General features: G+C 47.7%; 1 protein-coding gene across 1 annotated transcript; it reads left to right on the top strand.

Annotated features, from left to right (window-relative positions):
• The first annotated feature begins 627 nt into the window (after window positions 1-627).
• Window positions 628-19,282, top strand: LOC128725364 (protein Star). Its single transcript, XM_053819105.1, has 5 exons — window positions 628-644; window positions 9,854-10,317; window positions 17,546-17,979; window positions 18,070-18,243; window positions 18,367-19,282. The coding sequence occupies exons 1-5, from the start codon at window positions 628-630 to the stop codon at window positions 19,165-19,167; spliced, it is 1,890 nt and encodes a 629-aa protein (XP_053675080.1). The 3' UTR covers window positions 19,168-19,282.
• Window positions 19,283-20,141: the final 859 nt, after the last annotated feature.

Below are 20,141 nucleotides of genomic sequence, written 5' to 3'. Positions count from 1 at the left end.
AGAAACGAGGCGAATGGCAAACGAGCAGCGAACACGATGAAACGAGATGGAATATGTAACGAAAGAAAAATCATTAGGGAACGGCGGGTGGAGCTGTGGTGGAAGCGGTGCTTTCAGTTCCGATGAAAACACGTGAAGAAAGTCTGATCTGATCAGTCAGTTTTCTCCACAGCATCTCTCACAGCAACGAGGCGTGTGTGTTTCAGTAGATTCGGTGATGACCATTAAATAATTTCAAATCTGTTCAAAAAGTGTGCGCACACTGTGCGGAAATAACGTGAAAATTTGAGGAAACGTTCTCGTTTTGCATCCATTGCACCCCGCTGCGTTTTTGCGTTCACGGTGGGTGAGTGTGTGAGTGTGCAGCTGCACCGTGGTGACAGTTTCGCTTACTGGTGCATTTTCCCATAAAAAGTGGCAAGAGCAGTAAATTGTGAAACGAAAAGCAGAAAAAACGGCAGCCATAATTCACGATAGCAGCTCGACGACGCTACTGTGGAAGTTTCCAGAACGAGCCTCGTCATCTTGATTGATTCCGATCTTCGTGTAAAAAGAAAAGAAGCACAGATAGTTGACGATAAGAAGCCCTTTTTGTTATCTTAACGGAGATCGCAACACAGCCTCACGATGACGATCTTCAGCTCGTAAGTTTTCCGGGGATTTGTTGGGCTTTATGGGTTGATTATGCAACTTAAGTGCAGTGTTACCGTTTTCGAGCTGGCTCGACATTTACATACTGATGATGATGATGATTATGATCATAAATTTTTGTAGCTCCGCCCAAATTAAAAGCTTAAACTCTAATTTATAACCAAAATCATCCTATTACGCTTTTTTAAATACACGTGTATCGTTCCATTTCTTACAAAAAGGGCTTGGAATTATACAGAACACCTCCGTTGCCCGCATTGTTCCTATTAATTGCGTCATAACTTTCCCATCGTAGGGGTGAAAGTGGATGCAAACTGTTTAGAACATATTTCTGTGTACACATTAGCCACCGCCGATCAAAACATCTCGCTCTCGTTTTGTGCCTACGCGTGTATTCCTCCCTCTACTGCTCGTGTTGAAACAAAGGTGTACACACACCTCCAGCGGCATCTCTTGTGGCCTTTTTTTGCTTCCTTAGATGTTTTATTTTTCTCCATCCCAAATGGTTTATTTGTGATTTATTTATTTAGCATTGCGGGGGCCACTCGGTCGGGTTGAAAGATGAAACAACCCCACGGTTTCGATGCTCTCTCACCCTGAACACACACACACACTAGCGGTGATGAAGGAAGCCACCTGTCGCACGGAATGTACGCCATCGTTGGCCCTTTTGGGGTCGGGCCGGGATCGATGGGGTTCGAAATCCGTTCGAAAAAACGGTAAGATATCGAGCCTCGCGATCGTCGATCACGAGAAGATCGAGCCAGGGGGCGAAATGATCGCACACACCGCTTCTGAGGGGTGATCAGGAGGGGCAGGCAATGGGGCACAAGCGGGGAGATAGGGGGGGGAGCAAACTTCTGGTCTAATTTATTTCAAACATGCCTTTTCCTGCCTGCCGATTGATGACGATGAAAATCTATTGCTTCCGTTCCGTGTGCGCGCCGCCTGCCTTTGGGTTCTGTCCCGTGCGGGGGGCTGCCTTCTGATGGGGAAGGGTGGGTGGTGGTCGAGCAGGGGCGCTGGATTCATAATTAATGAACGAATGTTGGAAATTTCGAAACCGAAGGGTTTTTCCTTCCCCGCCTCGCCACACCCGTGCCGTGTGAGTGTTTTTTTGGCATTTACGAGATTTGTTTTCCAATGTTTATTTGGTGCGTGCGTGCGATTGGTTGCGTTATGTTTCATCATCATTTTTCACCGACCGACGGCTGGTGTGAAAGGGCTGATACAAAAAAAAACATTTCCGAAAGCGCTGAAAACGAACCACCACCTCTCGACGCGAGTCATCAAAGGGTGATCGTTTTTTTCCCTTTTACTTCTGAAAGTGTAGAATTGAACTCAGGAGGGCCATTAAAAAGAGATAAATTTGGGGCTACTTTCTCGTAAGACGTAAGACTTCTTTTTCCCACCATGTGCTGTAACGATTGACGATTGATTGCCACGAGCTGTACATATTTGGGAAAACTATGCAAATTCAAAGCTACCCTCTTGTGAAGGGACGAAAGCTGTCTGTTTGCTTCTTTCTTGGCAGCTCCTGATCGACGGATGGCTCGCGGAAAGACAAATTAACGTTTGCTTTCTGCCGGAAGAAGCTTCCGGAAGGTCGTTGTCGGACAGCAAAAAAAATCACCGAGAGACAGACGGCACAGAAAAAAGAGAAAAAAATAGCGCCCATTCTGACAGGAAGAACGAAACGTACCGTAGAGAATGTGGTTGATTTCTGTTTCCTTTCTGTCACAACCACCCCTGGCGTCGTTAACGAGCGAGCAGCGAAGGCGACTGAATAAATCAAACGAACTGCTGCTTCACGGGGTGTGTTGGGTGACCAGAAGAGGGCCCAGAGGACGATGGGGGACAACAGCGGGGAAGCGAAAGAAAATAACACACACGCACACGGAAACCGGAAGAACGGAAGGAAGGAAAACGGTTCAATGAGCGAAAGATCATTACACACCACCAGGCCCAAAGCCCGGTCGATGCTGGTGATGCTGCGACGGTCGAGGAGACGCCTGGTGCGGGGTGCGGCGGGTGCGGGTGTCACGTACGGAAGTGGTCCCGGAAGGAAAAGAAAGGGCCCTGACGAACGGTGGGCATAAGCTGGAGGATGAAGGAAACACCGGGAGAGAGCAAAAAAAAAACCATACACATTTTTCCGGAAGCTCTTCTTTCCGGTCGTACTCTCGATGGCTTTGATGATCGTGAGGAAGATTAAATCGATCGCGTCTCGAACGGGATGGGGTGGCATCGCGGGGGGATGATAAAACTTTCCGGAAGCGTCAATGACGATGGCTTCTATTTTCTGCTTTTTTTTTTGCTCCTCTGGCTTCTATCCATCAGCGGTGGTTTTAGAGCTTCATTCTGTACGGAAAAATAAATGCGAAGATTTTTAGAAGCCAAAAGTCGGTCTGCTTTGAAGATCGGGTCGTAATCTTGCGTTCCGAAAAGCTATTAAGCTCGATTCTGAAGCACATAATTTTAAATGAGTCTGTTTAAAATCCCTGGTACGATCGTTGATCTGCTGCTCTGTTAAATAATTCCTCACCGGTGTCATTTAATAAATCTTTGAAGATGATAACTTGCTGCTACGGCACACAGGTATCGACGACGCCTACTTCCGGCCACGGAGAAGATGCTCTCCAGTGTATATATATATATTTTTTCAAACCACCGGACTTCGCCATGATGTGTAACGTCGTCGCCATCCCGGACCAGGGCTAGTCCCACGGCGTTAGCTCCAGACCCATTGCGACCGTTGCGCGATGTTGTCTGTAATTAAGGTGCGTGCCCACGGGAAAAAGCCGGGAGCGTGTCTCGACCCAGGGACGCCGACGTGCGTAGACGTGCTTCCGGTTTGGCCGAACGAAGGAGAAAAACACACACACACACACATGCACGCAGATATTTAATGGCACAGCATCCCATTAATGTTACGGAAACTGGCAGTTGATCATCAACGTTCCTGGGTGCTTTTTTTTCAGTACGCGTTTCTTTTTACAGAATCCCGTTCGAGAGCGACAGAGGGGAGCGCATGTTCGCGATTGATTTTCGCAGGAGTTGTTAAACCTTGCAATTTGTCGAATGAAGTGGAAATTTGTTGCTAATGCTCTCTCGTAAGTAGGGTTCACTTCCTTCCGGTGGATTAATTGCGGCGTGTCTTGGTCATATGTTCCGGATTGAAAGCATGCAACTGTACAGTGGCATAGTTGGTGTGTGAGATAAGTCCTCAAGACATGATAATCTAGATTTTATTAGCACTAATGCTAAGGTGCTCGATCGAAGCCACTTTGGACAGAGATGGCACAACCTTCTTCGGCTTTTTGTGCTCAATAAGTGACAAATTATATCCATTCCATTAGCCGGTCATTGAACAGTAGGATCATTGCATTGATTGCATTGAATGGATGTTCAATTACAGTTAAATAAATTATAATAAAGGATATCCAAGCGATCATTAAGCAGACCAGCTCTCCACGCATTTGCAACTTCCCACTGAGCATTCGACTGGAATGGAAATCATTTTCCTCAACCCTCCGGAGGCACTTCCGTTGCGGCGACTTTCGAAGGCGTTCCCATTCGGATCGTTTGCGTAATATTCCCGTACGAATACGCGTACTTCAGCTGCAGGGAAATCCCTGGGAATGAGGACAGATCCATTCCCTCTCCATCACCAGACCACCCTTACCTTCTCTCCCCTCCTCCTGGACGAACGGACGTGTGCCTGCAGGTGCTAATGCTTCTGCATCGGGTCAGCAGGAAACTGAATCGAAGAGAGCCTCTACGGTGCTGCGATAATGCAGCTCAACGAGCAAGGGAACGGGAACTTATCGCGACACACACGGCCACGTCTGGAAAAGCGTCAGCCCGAAGGGAGGGCAAACCCTGTAATCAGCCAGCAGAAGCTTGAGTGACGTGTCAGGTGCAGCAGGTGCACGGTACCCGCCGGAAGTACGCAATCAGTTCTGCTCGAATCTCGGGACGGAGCGCATTGCGGCAGAACTGGTCCCCGAGGAGGCGTTTCGCGTGTCTCGCCTTGATTCCAGTGACTTGATTTGATTCCATGCCAGGGAAACTCGCGAGGGGGTTGGCAATTTATAACGGGTCTCTTCGCTCATCGTCGTTGTCCTTCCGGAGGGCGAGCCGCCGGGTCTGCTGCAGGAAGATGTGGTGAAGCAAGACGAACGTGCGGGAAGGTATTTATCGATATTTAACGTCCTCGTGTGTGATGGCGCACATGGCCGAATGAAATACCACGTCGTCTCAAAAAAAAACCATGCTGGAAAACATATTTAAGGCCCCCCCCCCAAGGCAGAGTCCTGCGAAATTGCTATCCTTGCACGGCCGACGGGACCAACCATCCCGGCGGGCAAAAGTGGGCAAAATTTATGCTAATTGCTGCTGGGAAACGGCAGAAACAGGGAGAAGGTCCCTGGGCCGGGCTCCTGGGTGACGCGATATAAAATGATAATCGCCGAGTTCCTGCCCCGGATCGTGCGCGTCCCGTTAAGCGATATGGTGGGAAAATTTTCGATAGCCTCGGCTGGAATGGCGGGCCATATTTAATGCATGCATTTTTGTGTCGAAGAAAGAAAAAAAGCAACCAAGGACTTAATTACCTGGGAACTTTTGAAGACTTGTTCCTGTGTTATAATGGGGGGCTTTTTTTTAAGGAAGATAAACGGTATTTTGTCTCCTGTTGAAGGAGATCGTGTTAGGTTTTTGTACGCTTTCAGCAGATACTAGATTGCAACTATCGATAGAAAGTTCCGTGATTTAGATCAATCATTCCAGAGTGTCCTTAATTCTCAACAGCTCACCGTATGGTGCTCGAACATGTCAGTTCAACCCGCAATTAGTTCTGCCCCTCTCTTGCCACATGTGCACTGTTCCGATCCCCAATCCGTACAGCCTCCGAGTGCATTCGATGGCGTCGGGGAATGATGAAGTCATTGTGGCCCTCTAATTGTGCTGCGTACAGTACGCATCGCTCCGGGGTCTGCGCATCCTGCCTTTCAGGCGTGACCCTGAGCCCTTGCCCTTGCCCTGGCCTAGATCCGAGTGCCAGACGTCCCGTATCCGGTTTCTCATGCTCCCGCAGCGATGGCCTCGCGTGACACCGCTTGGCTTTTCCGGGCGTTTGCTTTGATTGTTTTTTTTTTCACCATTTCCGTTTTGCGCTGACGCTGCTCGCGCGTATCGTTTCCTAGGATTGCCACGAGGCATAACGACACGAGTGCTGTTGTTTCGCTGAATTGTTGTATCAAAATGAGTGGTCTTATTCTGTTCGAGCTTTGGAAGAAACTTCAACGAGTGTGTGTTAGTGCTTTGAAAATTGTATGAAGAGGTTTAGGAAAAAAAAGTACAAATTTCATCCTAGTTCTCCGGAGCAGATGTTTGTTCTATCCATAACGAATGCAGATGCATCAAACGGTGTCTGGCTCGTTTACATAGTTCCTTTACGGGATGAACCGAAAGCAAATATAAGAAGAAAGCGAAAAGTTTAATGGAAACCCTGGAGTAACACCACTCCGGCCACTAGGATGCTTCCTATTTTACAGCTCCATGAAGGCTAGATGGTGTCAGCTGTTGTATGTGCCCATGTGGTTCAGAATTAATAGGGTTTTTCTAAACCAACTCACACGAGAGATTTCCCACAATTAGATACACCCCCGTACCATTTGGAGAGGTTAAGAGTCTAGCGCACTAAAACTACGGGACGAGGAAATTTATTATATCTATGATTCCAAACGGAACGATGATGGTTAACTTTTCCAGGATTTACCAGGACATTAGACCTGCGATCGCTGACGTTTGAAAGAAATGTGGTTGGCTTCTAATTCGCTGGCTACGAAAAAAAAGCTTTGTAATTTTTTTCCTTGTTGCCTTAGGTTGTGTCTATCACAATCCGTCAGGTTGCTCTTTTTGTCGTACTTTTGCTTCCCTCTAGCGCTTCGTTATAGCGTATCGATATCATTATCCTTGCCCAGTGTTAGTTTGCTTTTCGAACTTTTTTTTCTTCACGCTCTTCATCTTTCCTTCGGTCGGGTTTTGCTTGACGGAACGCGCCAGTGTGTGATTTTGTGCTTCTCAGTATGTCCGTTCGCCTAGCTAGACCTCCAGCAACGAGCAGTGCATTCCTTCCACAGCTGTGCATCCAAACCGAAGGGCAAGGATAATGAAACACAGCATGTGCACCAGCATCAGCACGCAACAAAAGGAATCGTCCTTTCAGTTATACTCTGGTCCTTTTTTTGTGATGTTTACTTCTTCTTCGAAGCCGAGAGGGATTTATTCTGATACTTTTTCGTTCGATCCTTCCCGACAAGCCTGCAAGCCGTGCGCATATGGCCAACCGGTAAGGATACGGGACCGGTCAGGGACAGCAGCGTGCCTGAACGGAGGCGAAGAACAGCGTGGAAAGTGTCGAAGGATAACGAAACAACGAAAGTAAAGCACAACAAACACAATCTCTCCTCACCGTCGCGAGGCAGTCGAGTGGAGCGATCGTTGTTCTCGAGTGCTGGCGGTGCCCGAGGACGACTTTAAGGATGAAATGGGCGTATTGGAACAGGTGCGCAGGATGCAGGAGAGCAAGCAAGCGTTAGAAAGTGAAATTTCGTTACCCACTCTCATGCTGCAGCTGAGTATGTTTGAAACGTCGGTGTTGTTCGCATAGTTTCTCTCCGATTGCATGATACATTAATCATTATTAATCTGGATACTGCTCACCCACAGCAGAGTGATTTATAGTGCTTTCAATATGGCGGAGGCAATCGATCGATACCGGCGTGCTCTTGACACATAAAAGCGGCAGCTAATGATCGTATATTGATGAGACGTTCGCGCAAAGTGACCTCATTTGGGTGGAGGCCCTTCAAAAAAACCCCCTCAGTGAGTAACGTTCCAATGGCCCACGTGGAAGTGTGGGTGACTGGATTTATTCTATTGCGCGCGGGAAATGCCTACTTTTTCTTTCCCTTCCGCGGCGAATTATTGCACAAAGTGCCTGACCGGCTCTGCACGTACAAGTACAGGCACACATACACACGCACGGGGGTATACCACGTGCGTGCTTGTAACAAAGGGCAATAATTCGGTTGAATGACCTCGGCGAGCTCATAAATATGTTCCGAGCTCCTCGAGCGCATGAGGGTGGAGATGAACCCCGATGGGTAGAGGGGGGGCGAGAGGGTATGTGAGAGGAAGGAGCAAGACGAGGAGCAGCTGCCCCAACACCCCCGTACTGCCGTTTGTCGAGAGGTTATTTTTTTTTTATTCACTTTATTTGCCCGTTTGTCGAATCTCGTTCCCTTGATCCGATCTCCGATCCACAGAGGACGCAGACGACGGCTTCGTCGTGACATACAAAACAAAAAAAAGGGAAGGTGGATTGAACGAAAAATACGAACAAACAAGCGAACACGCAGTGGACGACAGAAAAAAAAGCGAATCATTAAAACAACTTAGCCAGCAGCATTACGGTTCTTTGTCCATCCAGTGACAGCTTCGGTGCATCCACCATTCATCACGCACCGCTTGGAGGATTCCTTTCTTTCTTTCTTTCTTCTTTTTTTGCTGCCTATTTAATGCCTTCTCGCACTGCCGCGTTTTCCTAAGCGTCGAAGGTACGCAATCGGCGGGAATGCAACGATGAGTGCAAATAAAGATAAATCCTGCTCCGTGCGCTCAACTGCAGCGATCCTTAGCTAGATATCCTGTGGTCGTGCCTATTTTGCTATCGAATTCGTGCTCTGTTAGTGTTTGTACGCTCTCGTTGCACGAACCGCCCGCATATGAGTTTATCGTGCCCGAAATCTCCTTCCACATGGAGGTGTGGTGCAGCTATGGCAAGGGTTGTTTTTTTTTGATAATGTTGAAATAATTATCCTTTCCTTATATCTCACAAAAAAAACCTCTATGCAGTGTAAAAAGAAATAGGCAAATGTTCGTGGGTTTAGTTTTTTTGATATACTTATTTTTTACCAGAAATCTGATGAGGTTCTGGTGCTTCCCACGCCCGCCACGTCATCAAGCACGTGTTCAGGAAATGCAGTGTACTTCATTGCCCGAATCACGAATGGTAAAGTGAGGCCGAAACGTCCTGAAAGGATCGTGATAAATTGAACCTGCGGGCCAAGCCGAGAGGGTTCCGTTTGGGTGCGCAATCGAGAAAATCAATGAAACGGTCGACGAGACGGTCGACGCGGGTGAGCTCCTGAAATATTGAGGTCCTGCCGTAGACGGATGTTGTCGTCGCCCGGGCAGGCATGTGGCAGGCTCTCCTTCCAGCTACAGCAGCAAGGCACTCCGGTGAAACGTGAGCTCGATTGCGAAGCCAACGGAAAAAGGGGTTGAGTTGCATCTAACACTTCAGCTATCGTAGCGCTATCTTCTCTTGTAAGGAGAAGTTTTTTGTTGCTTCATTTTTTTAACCTTTTTTATGTGTGTGCTTCTTCGGTGTTCATCGATTAAAAAAAAAGAGAATATTGAACACTAACCCCCAGTCCGGGATGGGTGTGGAAGAAGACCAAAGACCATTGTACCTTCTTCATTCCTTCACCCTTTCGTGTGTTATATTTGCCAACCGATGTGCCGGGTATAACAACAATCGGTTTCGATGGGTTTGGAGCACACACACACATACACCTACCTCCTGGGGTGTTTCCAAGCCGTCTCCCCGTGTTCGTCATCCTGTACAAATTGACCCGCGCCAGCTCTCCTGGCTTGCCCGTTGATATTCGATCATGCGTGAAAAGCGTTCCCATTTGTGCCCGTCGATGCTCCTTCCGGCGTTGCCGGGCTTCGGCACGGCCCAGGAATGGTGGCTCAGTGCGCACATCACCTCTTACATCGACTGTTCGAAGGGTTCGGAGGTCGATGGCTCGAAAAAGAAACGTTATTGCCCCGAAATGGGCCACCGAACCGGCGACGGTGTAACAGGACTTTGTCTTTCAAAAGGAGTTTTTCCTTCAAGGAAAATCGTATCGAATGGCATACAGGAGGGTGAGGAGAAGTGGACACAGAGCTGGTGCCGAACGAGTTCACCCTATCGGTTCCCAGGTTAACGGAAACGAAATGAATGTTTGATTGCGGTGTGTGAGCTTTTTATTTTTCTTTTTCAAAAATCGACCAGACTTCCCGTGCTTAATCGCTTCGTTTTTACTGATTTGTTTTCCCTCTGCTCGCCCATTTTTACTTTCAGTTATGGAATGAGGACGAAAGTCCAGGAAAAGAAAGCAAAAATGACAACCGATGAGCAGCAGCAGCAGCAGCAGCAGAGCCAAATTCCAAACATCGCCGGCACGATCCTGATCGGTGGTATCGGTGGCATCACCGGGCTCGATGGTGGCCAGCAGAAGCAATCGCATCCGCAACACGGCCAACAACACAATCAACACCAGCAGCAGCTGCAGCAGCAGCACCAGCGGCAACACCATCCGCTCAGCTACACCCATATACTACCTCATTTGCATCAGTTCAGCACGATGAGCGGCTCGAACCCGGCCAGCCTGTCGAGTGGAACGGGTGGTGGTGGCGTCTCGAAGCTGCCCTCGAAAAGCTCACCCCTCGGGCCATCCCCCTTCCGGCAGCTGCTTCCGGTGACGCTCTGCATCATATCGTTCGCGACCGTGCTTAGCATACTGATTATCTACATGGACACGACGGGTGAGTGCGAGAACTTCACGATTTCCTTTTTCTCGACGTCCCCAGCGCGCTTACCATGCTAATCGGGTGGGGTGTGAATGAGGAAAATCCACTAACAGGCTCTGTTATCGAATTGATGACATTCAAGCCGAAAGGGTTATCACTATTTTGCACGTCAAACCCCTTTTGGGTCACCACAAGTCACCAGCAATTGGTCGGGAATTAAGCAGTTAAATACATCGAGTGTGATTGGCTGTTTTACTTCTTTGGCGGTGGAAATAGTGTACCTTTTTTGGGAATGGCATTAGTTGGCCCTCCATTCGCGCTATTGCGGTCAAATTAGCCACTAATTTAGTGTTTGATCTGACCTCGCGACACGCAATCCGTCAGTAATCGATGGGCAACAAGTTTGCCCCCGAAATCAGGCATTCGTAAGTAACCTTTACGCACAATATCGTATCGCTAATGGTGGAGAGAACTCACCTTGTTTGGAGCATAATTTCGAACCAGAAGAACGTGGGTTTATGCTAATTCCTTATTTTTTTCTTCCCGTTTTTTATTTCTACACACTTTTTCCTGCCCACAAACCCTAAGCTCCCTGTCGCGATGAAGCGATAAAGTTTTCCGTTTTACGCTACAAGCTTGAGTCGGCGAAGGAAAAAGAAAGAAGAGCGGCGGGTGTGTTAATTAACGGCAGGTCGAAAACAAACTGCTCCTACCTGCGTAAAGGCAACTGCCGCTGGCTCCCCTCGGTGGTGTGATCTTCCTCTTGCTTCAGCTTTGGGGGAGGGTTTCCTTTCGTTTTTGTTAAAATTTCAAACCGACAAACGCGTCCGCTGGGGAGGTTTACTTTTTTTTTGTAAGCAACCAGGCGCTAGACCAACGTCTTGGCTCTCTCGAACAGATTGGCCCCCACCTGCCGAAAGTAATTTGTTGTGCCAAAAGGAAATGGACCATGCATGTGTGTGGAAAGAGGGTTTCGTTGTGTCGTGTGTGGTTGAATATTTGCCTCAATGAAATCCGACCCCCAAAGCGGGACTGGAGGAGCACCCAAGTAGAGAAGGAGACTCCCTTCATCCTTCCTTTCTTCCTCGCAAGCGTCCCTCTGAAACCTGCCACCACGCACGCAGGAAACGCACCAAAACCGTGGTTGCGTAAAAGATGCTGTTCACCTTGCGTTGCGCCACAACGTGCGTAAAGCTCGGGTCGGTTCCGCTCCCGTTTTTTTTTTGTTTCCTTTTTCTTCCATCTAATCGAAACGAAAATTTCCCCCAAATAGTGCACGGCGATGGGCAAATTTTGTGGCAATCTGGTAGATAGATAAATAAACAAATGGTCGCCTATCGTGTCACCCGTCGAATTGCGTCGAATTTTCGAAGCCCGTCGGCCACGAAATCCAATAAAACGCGCACCCAAAACCGGGCGAACCGAAGAAAAGTCCGTACGTGCGTAGCGGTGGGTGGGGCGTGGGCTGCAAGGAAGAAGAGGGAAAAGGCGGGTTTTACGCGCGTACCATTAAAGTATACGCAGAGAGCCCACGAGCCCAAGAACCACCCGGCGGCGGCGGTGGAACCTTTGCTTTCCCTACGTGGGGAGATTTCTCTTCATTTTCGATCCCGGGCTTACGTTGGCGTTGGGCGAGCTTTCGGCGTTGGTGTGTGCGCTGGGGGTCTAGGGGCCGCGGCTACGCAAAAGAAGGTCACTCAACTTCCGGCCAACGGTTGTTTGTTTGATTTTTCATCCTCTGCGCCCTGCGGGACCCGCCGGTCGTTACCTTTCAGGCCGGACAGTTTTGATTTTATGTTGCCTGGTTTTTTTGGAGCTTTGGATGGGTGTTTTGGTTTTGAAAATTTGTTGAAAAATTTCGTCCAAAGTCCAGTAACATACGTGTGTCAAATCTATTGATTGCAACCATATGTAAAGGGCATACTTTCCTAACTGATAGCGATCACCGCATTTTCCCCTCAAGTTTTCCATTTCCCTCGGGGTTGGATCCCAAATGCTAATAAGTTAGGCCCTTAAAATGCCTCTCTTTTTGTTTAAATGAATAAATACGGCAGGTGATCGCCTCTTACTTTGCGGCGGCACTGCTGAAAGACTCGACCATTTCTCTCGTCGCTCTTTGGCGGTACGATCGTGCACGGAATCGATTTCCGGTCGCCCTGCCCTGCTTAAGATACGGGTGCCTGTTCGACATTCCGACGACGCCTCCCTGGAAGCTAATCTTCCACGGTTCTCAAACTCGTCGGCGTGGCTTATGGTGGCGTGCCGAACATTCCCACCAAAGCGGCAGCCAAAAGCCTCGGGCTGATTTAACGTTCCTCCGATAAAGCAACCGCATCCGTGAATCGTTATTGCTTTCGTTTTATCGGTTTTAAGGTGTCGTTGTCGGGGGTTTTTTCATCCCCTTGAGGCTCTCTGTTTCGTCCGGGCCGCTAACGAATGAGATCGGTTCTGTTCAGGGTAAAACAAACGATCCATTGAAGTGGCGTGATTCATCAGCAACTATCTACTTTGTTTCCCGTAAGGTTCGTCAAATGTAATGGGTTTTCTTACTGATATCCACATTCAAGCTGTTTTTCGATGATAAAGAGAACTTCTACCGTAATGTGCTAGGTATTTTCGTAGAGCTGTCGAAACATTTCTACTACTTTAAAACTTTCTCTTTTTGGTCCAAAAAATGGTTCCAAAGTGCGTGGTTCCGATGCAGCCAACAGGCAAAGAAACTGACAGATAACAGTCGAATGTTTTTGTTTCTTCTTTTCAATTCAATGTAACTTTGGAAGCATCTAATTTAAAACGAAATTGTTTGCATAATTAAACGATAAATGGCATGCTTCACGCCGGTACCATATGCCATTCGTGCATCTATTGAACTTCATCGACCATATGCTAATTTTATGTCTTACTTCACCCAACCGCCTTAACCATGAATAGATGCCACGGCCTGTGTGCTGGTGGCAAATTAGCTCAATTTAGCTCCGCATTAAACAGCGCCAACCCTGTGCAGTTGCAGCCACGTTTGTTGCTTCCTTCCTACCTTGCATGCCCTTTTTCAGTGGGAAATATATTATTATCCTCATAATACCACACATCGAAAAGCGGTTTGGGCGTTATTTCGGCCTCACGGTTTTGCTTTCTCGGCCTTTTTCTTTTTCTTTCCGTTGTTGTTTTGTTTTTAAGGCAAACCGCAGGAACAAACCCCCCCCCCCAATGCGTGAAACAGGAGCAGTGTGGGGAGCATGAACGAAAACCAGCCTTTTTCCACCATTCGCGCTCTTTCTTTCTGCCGAGGCCTACGCCAATCATATGTTGGTGCGAAATTATGTGTTGTCGACACGATACACACGCAGCTGAAGGTCTAAAGTCGAGGCCAAACGATCGTATGATGATAGGGGCGGATGGTAGCGAATCGCCGAAGGGAAGCAAATTTAAAGTCTGGTCGAGTCTGGTGTCGAGAACTGTGAGAAAAAGGGGCTTCTGTCATAGGCATAGGCTCAATACAACGAGTGCTTTCTGGCAACGAAGAAGGCTTCCTGGCGTTGGGCTGGCCAGGACCCTCACGGCGATGGTGTAAAGGATAATGAATCCCTCTTTCAAAGAGAAGAGATGGAAACGCCCGGTAGCCGAACGCCGCCAGTAGCTGGCGTAGAGAAACAATTTAAACGATCCCCAGCCACGTTGATGATGATGATGATGATGATGGCGCTGGCAATGATGAGGATCGCCTTGTGCTGCTAATCAATTAGCGAAACATGGTCCCCCACTCGTGGGCCCGCCGTTTTAAGCGGTCGATGCGATCGGAATCTTAATGGGCTGTAAATTACACCGACGCTTGCGCTCACATTTTCCCAGCGTGTCATCGGCGCGAATAAATGATTCCCCGATTATGGGTTAGCGTTGGGAAAGGGTGTCTCTAAACGCGCATCACGTTTGCATGCGATCCGGCGCGAATATTGAGCGATTACCTTTACGCCCAATGATTGCGTTGTGTCAGGCCACACGGGTTTATTTCCTCAAAATATTAGAATGTAATATTTTATACATTTCGGCCCCCCAAAGGTAGTGGGCATTTGTTCGTCAATCGGACATTGGCTTTTCGAATATGCGTGTGTGTGTGTGTGTGCAGCCGTTGTGAAATTCAGACCCAAAATGACCCTCTAATAACAGTCTGTGAGTCTGATTATCGCTCCCCCGATCCTCGCACCGGCGTAATGATAGGGGATGCTAATGATGAAGAATTATGTTGCCTCCCTGCTCGGGCTTCGCGCTGAGCCGGGTGCTGATTTATGCTTACTCATTTGTTTATTTGCTTATTTCCGAGACACACGCAGCAAAATGAGCTGAGACGGGTATCACGACCGTCCGGTCCGGGGAAACAGCTTTTCCACGCTGATGGGCGGTTCGCACTCGATTTACGCAGGAGAAGCATATTATGTTGCGGCTCGCACCTCGTCACAGCCGGCTAGTTCGGGTTGGAGCGTATAAAAAAGGAATCAAAAAACTTGTGATAATTCTAGCCGCGATCGGTAATGATAGCGCCGAGGCTCCGGTTCTACTGAAATTAGGATCCGATTTGCTTCCGGAGCTCTAATTTAGATGATCTTCGTGGTGTACCTTTGAATTGGATGATCTCTAGTTTGTTGTATAAATGTGAAGAACTCAGAGAACGTTCCATGATGATCACTTTTTCACCCTTGACTTAAAGATATGCCCAATAAAATAGAGACAGGACTTTCACAAATAAAGAAAAAGCACCAATCCAGGTCGAAAGATTTCTGCTGAGTATGCTGAAATTCAGCCACCGCCCTTCGGCGGGTTGAATTATTTAATTTCTCATGTTCTTCCCCGGTTTGGCAGTTTTTGTATCTTCCTTCATGCTGGTAGAATAGACGCCCCATGCTTTTAGTTGGCCGCCAAATGTATTCGCTTAAACAATCACTTCCGGCTGGTGCCCTGTCTGGCCGATTCTTGCTGATTTATGTGGCGTTTTTTTTGGCTTTGGCAAGGCAGCAAAATTTAGGCTACTGAGGTCGGCTGACCACGCTCCGTGTTCTAGTTTTTGTATTGTTTGCATTGAACCCAAAAAAGGGCCCTCAACTGGCGTCCGCTCAGCCGTATCGGCGTCGGTGACGGAAGTGACACTTAAACGGCCGGAAATTTAGGCAAAAAATAACATACAATCGGAACAAAATATGGAAATTTTATTCGTTTTTTTATTTTAAAGGCGTGAACAAAAACGAAGCCTTTTTTTGACATGGAAAACATATTATCCTACTTTTTTGGTTTGGTTTGGTTTTGGTGGTTTATTTATTTATATTTATCAAGTAAATATCTTAAACATCCTAAAGGAATATGCGAAAAAAAAACTCCAAGAAAAAGAACTCCCATTAGCTTTTATCAATTTGATGAGCTTGCAATCGCTTGGACACGTGGCAAACCCCTCCAATGGTCTGCGTGGCACAACACATTCCTCCTGTCTTACAATTAGAAAACAATTTGCTGTTAAACGCTTTTAATGAAAGCGATTGTGGAGAAGATGAAGATTGCCGTGCCCGCGTTCCACCATGGCTCCGACAGGCACCGTGAACCAGCCACCTCACCCGCGGAAACAGTGAAGCAAATTGCTCAGATTGATGCATTTAATTTCACAGCAATCGAGCCCCCCCCCTCCCTTCCAACGCAACGGGCTGGAGTTTCCCCTCGTATTTGCCCCCGGTGTACGCACACACACACACGTGCGCTCGGGATGAGCATTCGGAGAGATGAAAACAAAAAAAATGGTAACCCTTTTCCATCAAAACGGGGCTCCGGTCAGCACGTTTCTCCAGCGGGTTCGTCGAGTCTGTGCACGCGCTCTCTGGCCCTTTCGGAGGCCCCCGTAGGGTGTGCGGGTGCGTAATACCTGAATCCAATCACCTGGAATCGGTTCCCGGCCCTCGAATGGTACGCAAATTGTGGCGCGTGCTTCGGCAAGAAGAGGCAGGCGTAGGCAGCCCTGTGGACGCATTATTTACGCTCGAGCGCGTTCCAAATCGCCTCACGGCACGTGCTCCTCTGGGGGGTGGGTTGGGTGATGCCCTAGAGTGGCCCTTCACCACCGCGACCACCTAATCAGTTGCCATCGCTGCCGATCGTAGGGTTTCGATTTGGATAGAGGCGCGGCTCACGGGCGCGCTGTCTATCATTAAACAATCACGGCCTCTCGCGGATATTTGGCCGGGTGGAGAACGATTCTCGCTGACTCACGGAACGGAATTCACTTGACTTCACTTTCCACTGGGTGTTTTTTTTTTCGTTAATTTTCGTTTTGAACCAAACCCAGCTTCCACGCGGGCGATCCAGCATAAAAGAGGCAGAGAATTGGGAAAAGCGTCTGTCGATGTTTCAGGTTAGGCATTGCAAGGGATAAGGCTAAGATAGATCAAACAATCAAACAGTAATACGAGCGGAAAAAATATATTTGAGATAAAATGGATGTGTATAAATGTAAGCCTAAATTATGCTTTTCTTGTCTTGAATAAATTCACTTTATATCTTCACTTTGCATGTGTTTCAGAAGCCTTTTTCAAAAGCAAATGTGGTTGATTTTTTGTCAATTCTTTTCGAATGTAACCGTGATATCGCTACAGTCGAGCTTCTTCGGAAGCACTTGTTGGATCGGATCATGTTAACCTTTCTGCGGTGACGTACGATCGCACGGATTATTTGACAGAATTTAACCTTCATTCCCATGCGATGATTATCTCGTCACCGCAATCCTTCCTGGGTGGTGATCATCCCTGGGAAATTTAAGCCGAATGTAACACAAGCGGTGACCCGCGACGTTATGCTTCATACAGCGAGGAGTAAAGTTTAATATTACGTGATTTTTTCTTCTATGGGACATCGTTGGAATGGTTTTTTGTTGGCTTCATTTGGTTTTCGGTAGCCTTTGGCATTTCTACGGGCGTCCACAATGCTTTTATGTGGTCATCGAATGCGCATATGCAACATCAAAACTCTGATGGTGTCAATTACCCTGCTGCGAGAATGTCGAAACGCTCCCGCACTTGATTATGGCCTCGATTCTGGCAGGGCGTTGTAGGACGTTATCGGGAAGTGGTTTTGTGGTTTCTAGTTTGTATCGGATTGTGGCGCTTTTTCTTGCGGTTTTAGCTGTTGCATGAGAACGCCGGATAATTTAATATACCTGTTTGATGGAGTATTACTCTAGGCTAATAATACTTTCTCCATTTCTACGTTACAGAGATTCGCCACCAACAGTTCCGGTTGAACATGTCGCGCGATTACGACCTCATGGGAGTCCCACAGGACAATCCGGCCCTCGTCAAATACGTGCGAGACATCCACATGAAGAAGTACCCCATGACGTTCATGCGGAACGCGAACGCACCCGTCGAACAGCTGAACTTCACCAACCGGCACGAGCTGACACCGGAGATGGCGCATCTGATATCGGACCTGCTCGGCCGGAAGCGCTTCGGGACGTTCTTTCAATCGCTGACAGGCAACAGTGACTCGATGATGACGGCCCCGTGGCTGGCGGAAACGATGAACTGGGGCGGTTACCTGGTGGAACCGGACCCGCGCAAATACTTTTCGCTGCGCAAACAGAACGCCTTCCGCTCGAACGTGCAGGTCATCCATGCGTGTCTATCGCCCAACACCTATCCGAAGGAGGTAAGCACGCGTTAGTCTGTTTTCTCTCTGCACCGTAGGGGGTGAATCGTTTCGCTATAATAACGTTTGTGTTTGGTTATCGATTCGTAGGTAACGCTGCATCATGACGACGACAGTGAGGTTCAGATCAACAGCGTGCTGGATGAGGAGACGGAATGGTTCCACCCGCGGGTTAAGTGCTTCCCGGTATACACGCTCATGCTGGCGGTCAATCGAACATCGATCGATTTGCTCAGTCTTGGCTGTCACGGACAGGAATTGCAGGTGAGTGAGCACCACGTTGCGAAACTGAAGACTCTTTCAGTGGAGCGAATGGTGCGATACAATATGAAAACAGAATGAAGGCCAAAGAATATAGTTGTATTTTCTTTCTTGCATACATTTTAGATCCTCCAAACCATCCCATTCGACCGTGTCCACATCAAAGTCATCTCGATCCATCTCGTACACTACTTCGAGGAAGATGAGATGATGATCGATGTGGATGAGTACGTCCAAAGCATCGGGCGATTCCTCATGAGCAAGTCGTACAAACTCGTCCGCAGCATGGATCGCAACTTCATTTACCAGCACCTGTCCGTCCTGTCGGCAGCTAAACAACGTCAGCGATTGCAGCAACAGCAGCAGCCGCTCTCTTCCGTAGTTGACCACATTGTGCAACCGCTGCCGCAGCCCATCCCGGCCCGTAGCAATTCCATCAGTTCCGGTGAGAAGGTTGATGCCACGATGGCCATCCGTAAGGGACAGGAAATGAGCATTGGTGGTAATGGAAAGATGCTGATTTCATCTGCATTGCCGTTGTCTCCGTCAACCAGCACGGTATCAACGACGACAGTGCAGACATCGACCACGACTACGACGCAATCAACGGCGGCGACTAGCACAGTCGGTAAAGATCCTGTTTTGAACTCAGAACGGTTCAACAAGTTGATGCTGCTTCGGGGCGAGGATACTGAACCCTTCGATGGGGGTGATTCCGACTTGGGAAATAGGTCTGAATTCAGCATGCCCGATTCGATGTCCGACAGCGAGGATGAGGAGGACGATCAACGGCGTTCGAAGGAGGACCAACAGCAAGAACAGAACGACGACCAAGAGCAGACGGTAATGGCGCTGCCATTTGAAGATGAAGATGGATCGGCGGTACGTACGGCTGGCTCGCCGCCACCAATGGTTACCTCTTTGTAGTAAGGCAGGCGAAGCATCTCAAGAGCCAGTACGCTTGGATCGCATTTTATGAACCTAAAGCTACCAGTCCATCATTCCACGTCTTATACTTACTTTTTAGCAATACTGAATAGTTCACCGGGTACAAGATCTGTTTTCTCAGTTCGCAACGTACCGTCGTCAGCTTCGTAACCCGGTTTGATTTTTTAAGAATTTGTATTAGAATTTTTGGGCTAAATTAATTTTGTTTGTTCTATCATAGCAACCAAATCTTTGATATGTGGAATAATATTTGAATTTGCATTTTATTATAAGAAGAAAAATCGTATTTGCTTTGCTCGGCAGAGAAGAATTGGAATCAATGGGCAACTTAAGATGCGTTTACATGGCTAGATTAATGGAAGACGTGATGTTCCGACAATAAGGACAACCGCCTGTTCCAAGAAATGCATTTATTTGCTGCTCTGGTGCGCGAGCTCCGAAAGCATTTTGACTGCAAACCGTGTTAAGGGGCACTGAGCTTTGCATGACATACTTATATTTTTATCATTTATTTAGCTATAGAATACCTTCGTGCTCGAGCGCAACCAAGCATTTCGTTTATACTTGTCCCTATATTCTTCACATCAGGGTAATATTTTATTTTATTCTTTACTTCAATTTGATCTGATATACGGAGATAAATGTAGCAAAATTGAACTGAGACAAACCATGTCGAATACCCACTAGAGATTAATGATACCGTAGCGCCAGGAAGCACGAGTTGGGGCAATTGTAAGAAAGTATTTAAAAATATCCGATTTTCCGTATTCGAGAAAATCAGTACTACCGATATCTGAAGAATGTGATGGTCAGAGCATTCTTTAGCGTTCTAATGTAAAGCTGCATTGCATACAATACGATTTTTGCAATGCTGCTGTATGAAAAAAATCGTCCTTACGAGAAGCCGTTCTAAAAGCCGAAATAGTTACTATCGAAAACAATTTAGACCTTTT

This window comes from Anopheles nili, chromosome 3 (assembly GCF_943737925.1).
Source record: "Anopheles nili chromosome 3, idAnoNiliSN_F5_01, whole genome shotgun sequence".
Classification (NCBI taxonomy): Eukaryota; Metazoa; Arthropoda; class Insecta; order Diptera; family Culicidae; genus Anopheles; species Anopheles nili.
The sequence above is the reverse complement of the archived record's forward strand: the minus strand, read 5'-3'. Positions and strand labels throughout refer to the sequence as shown.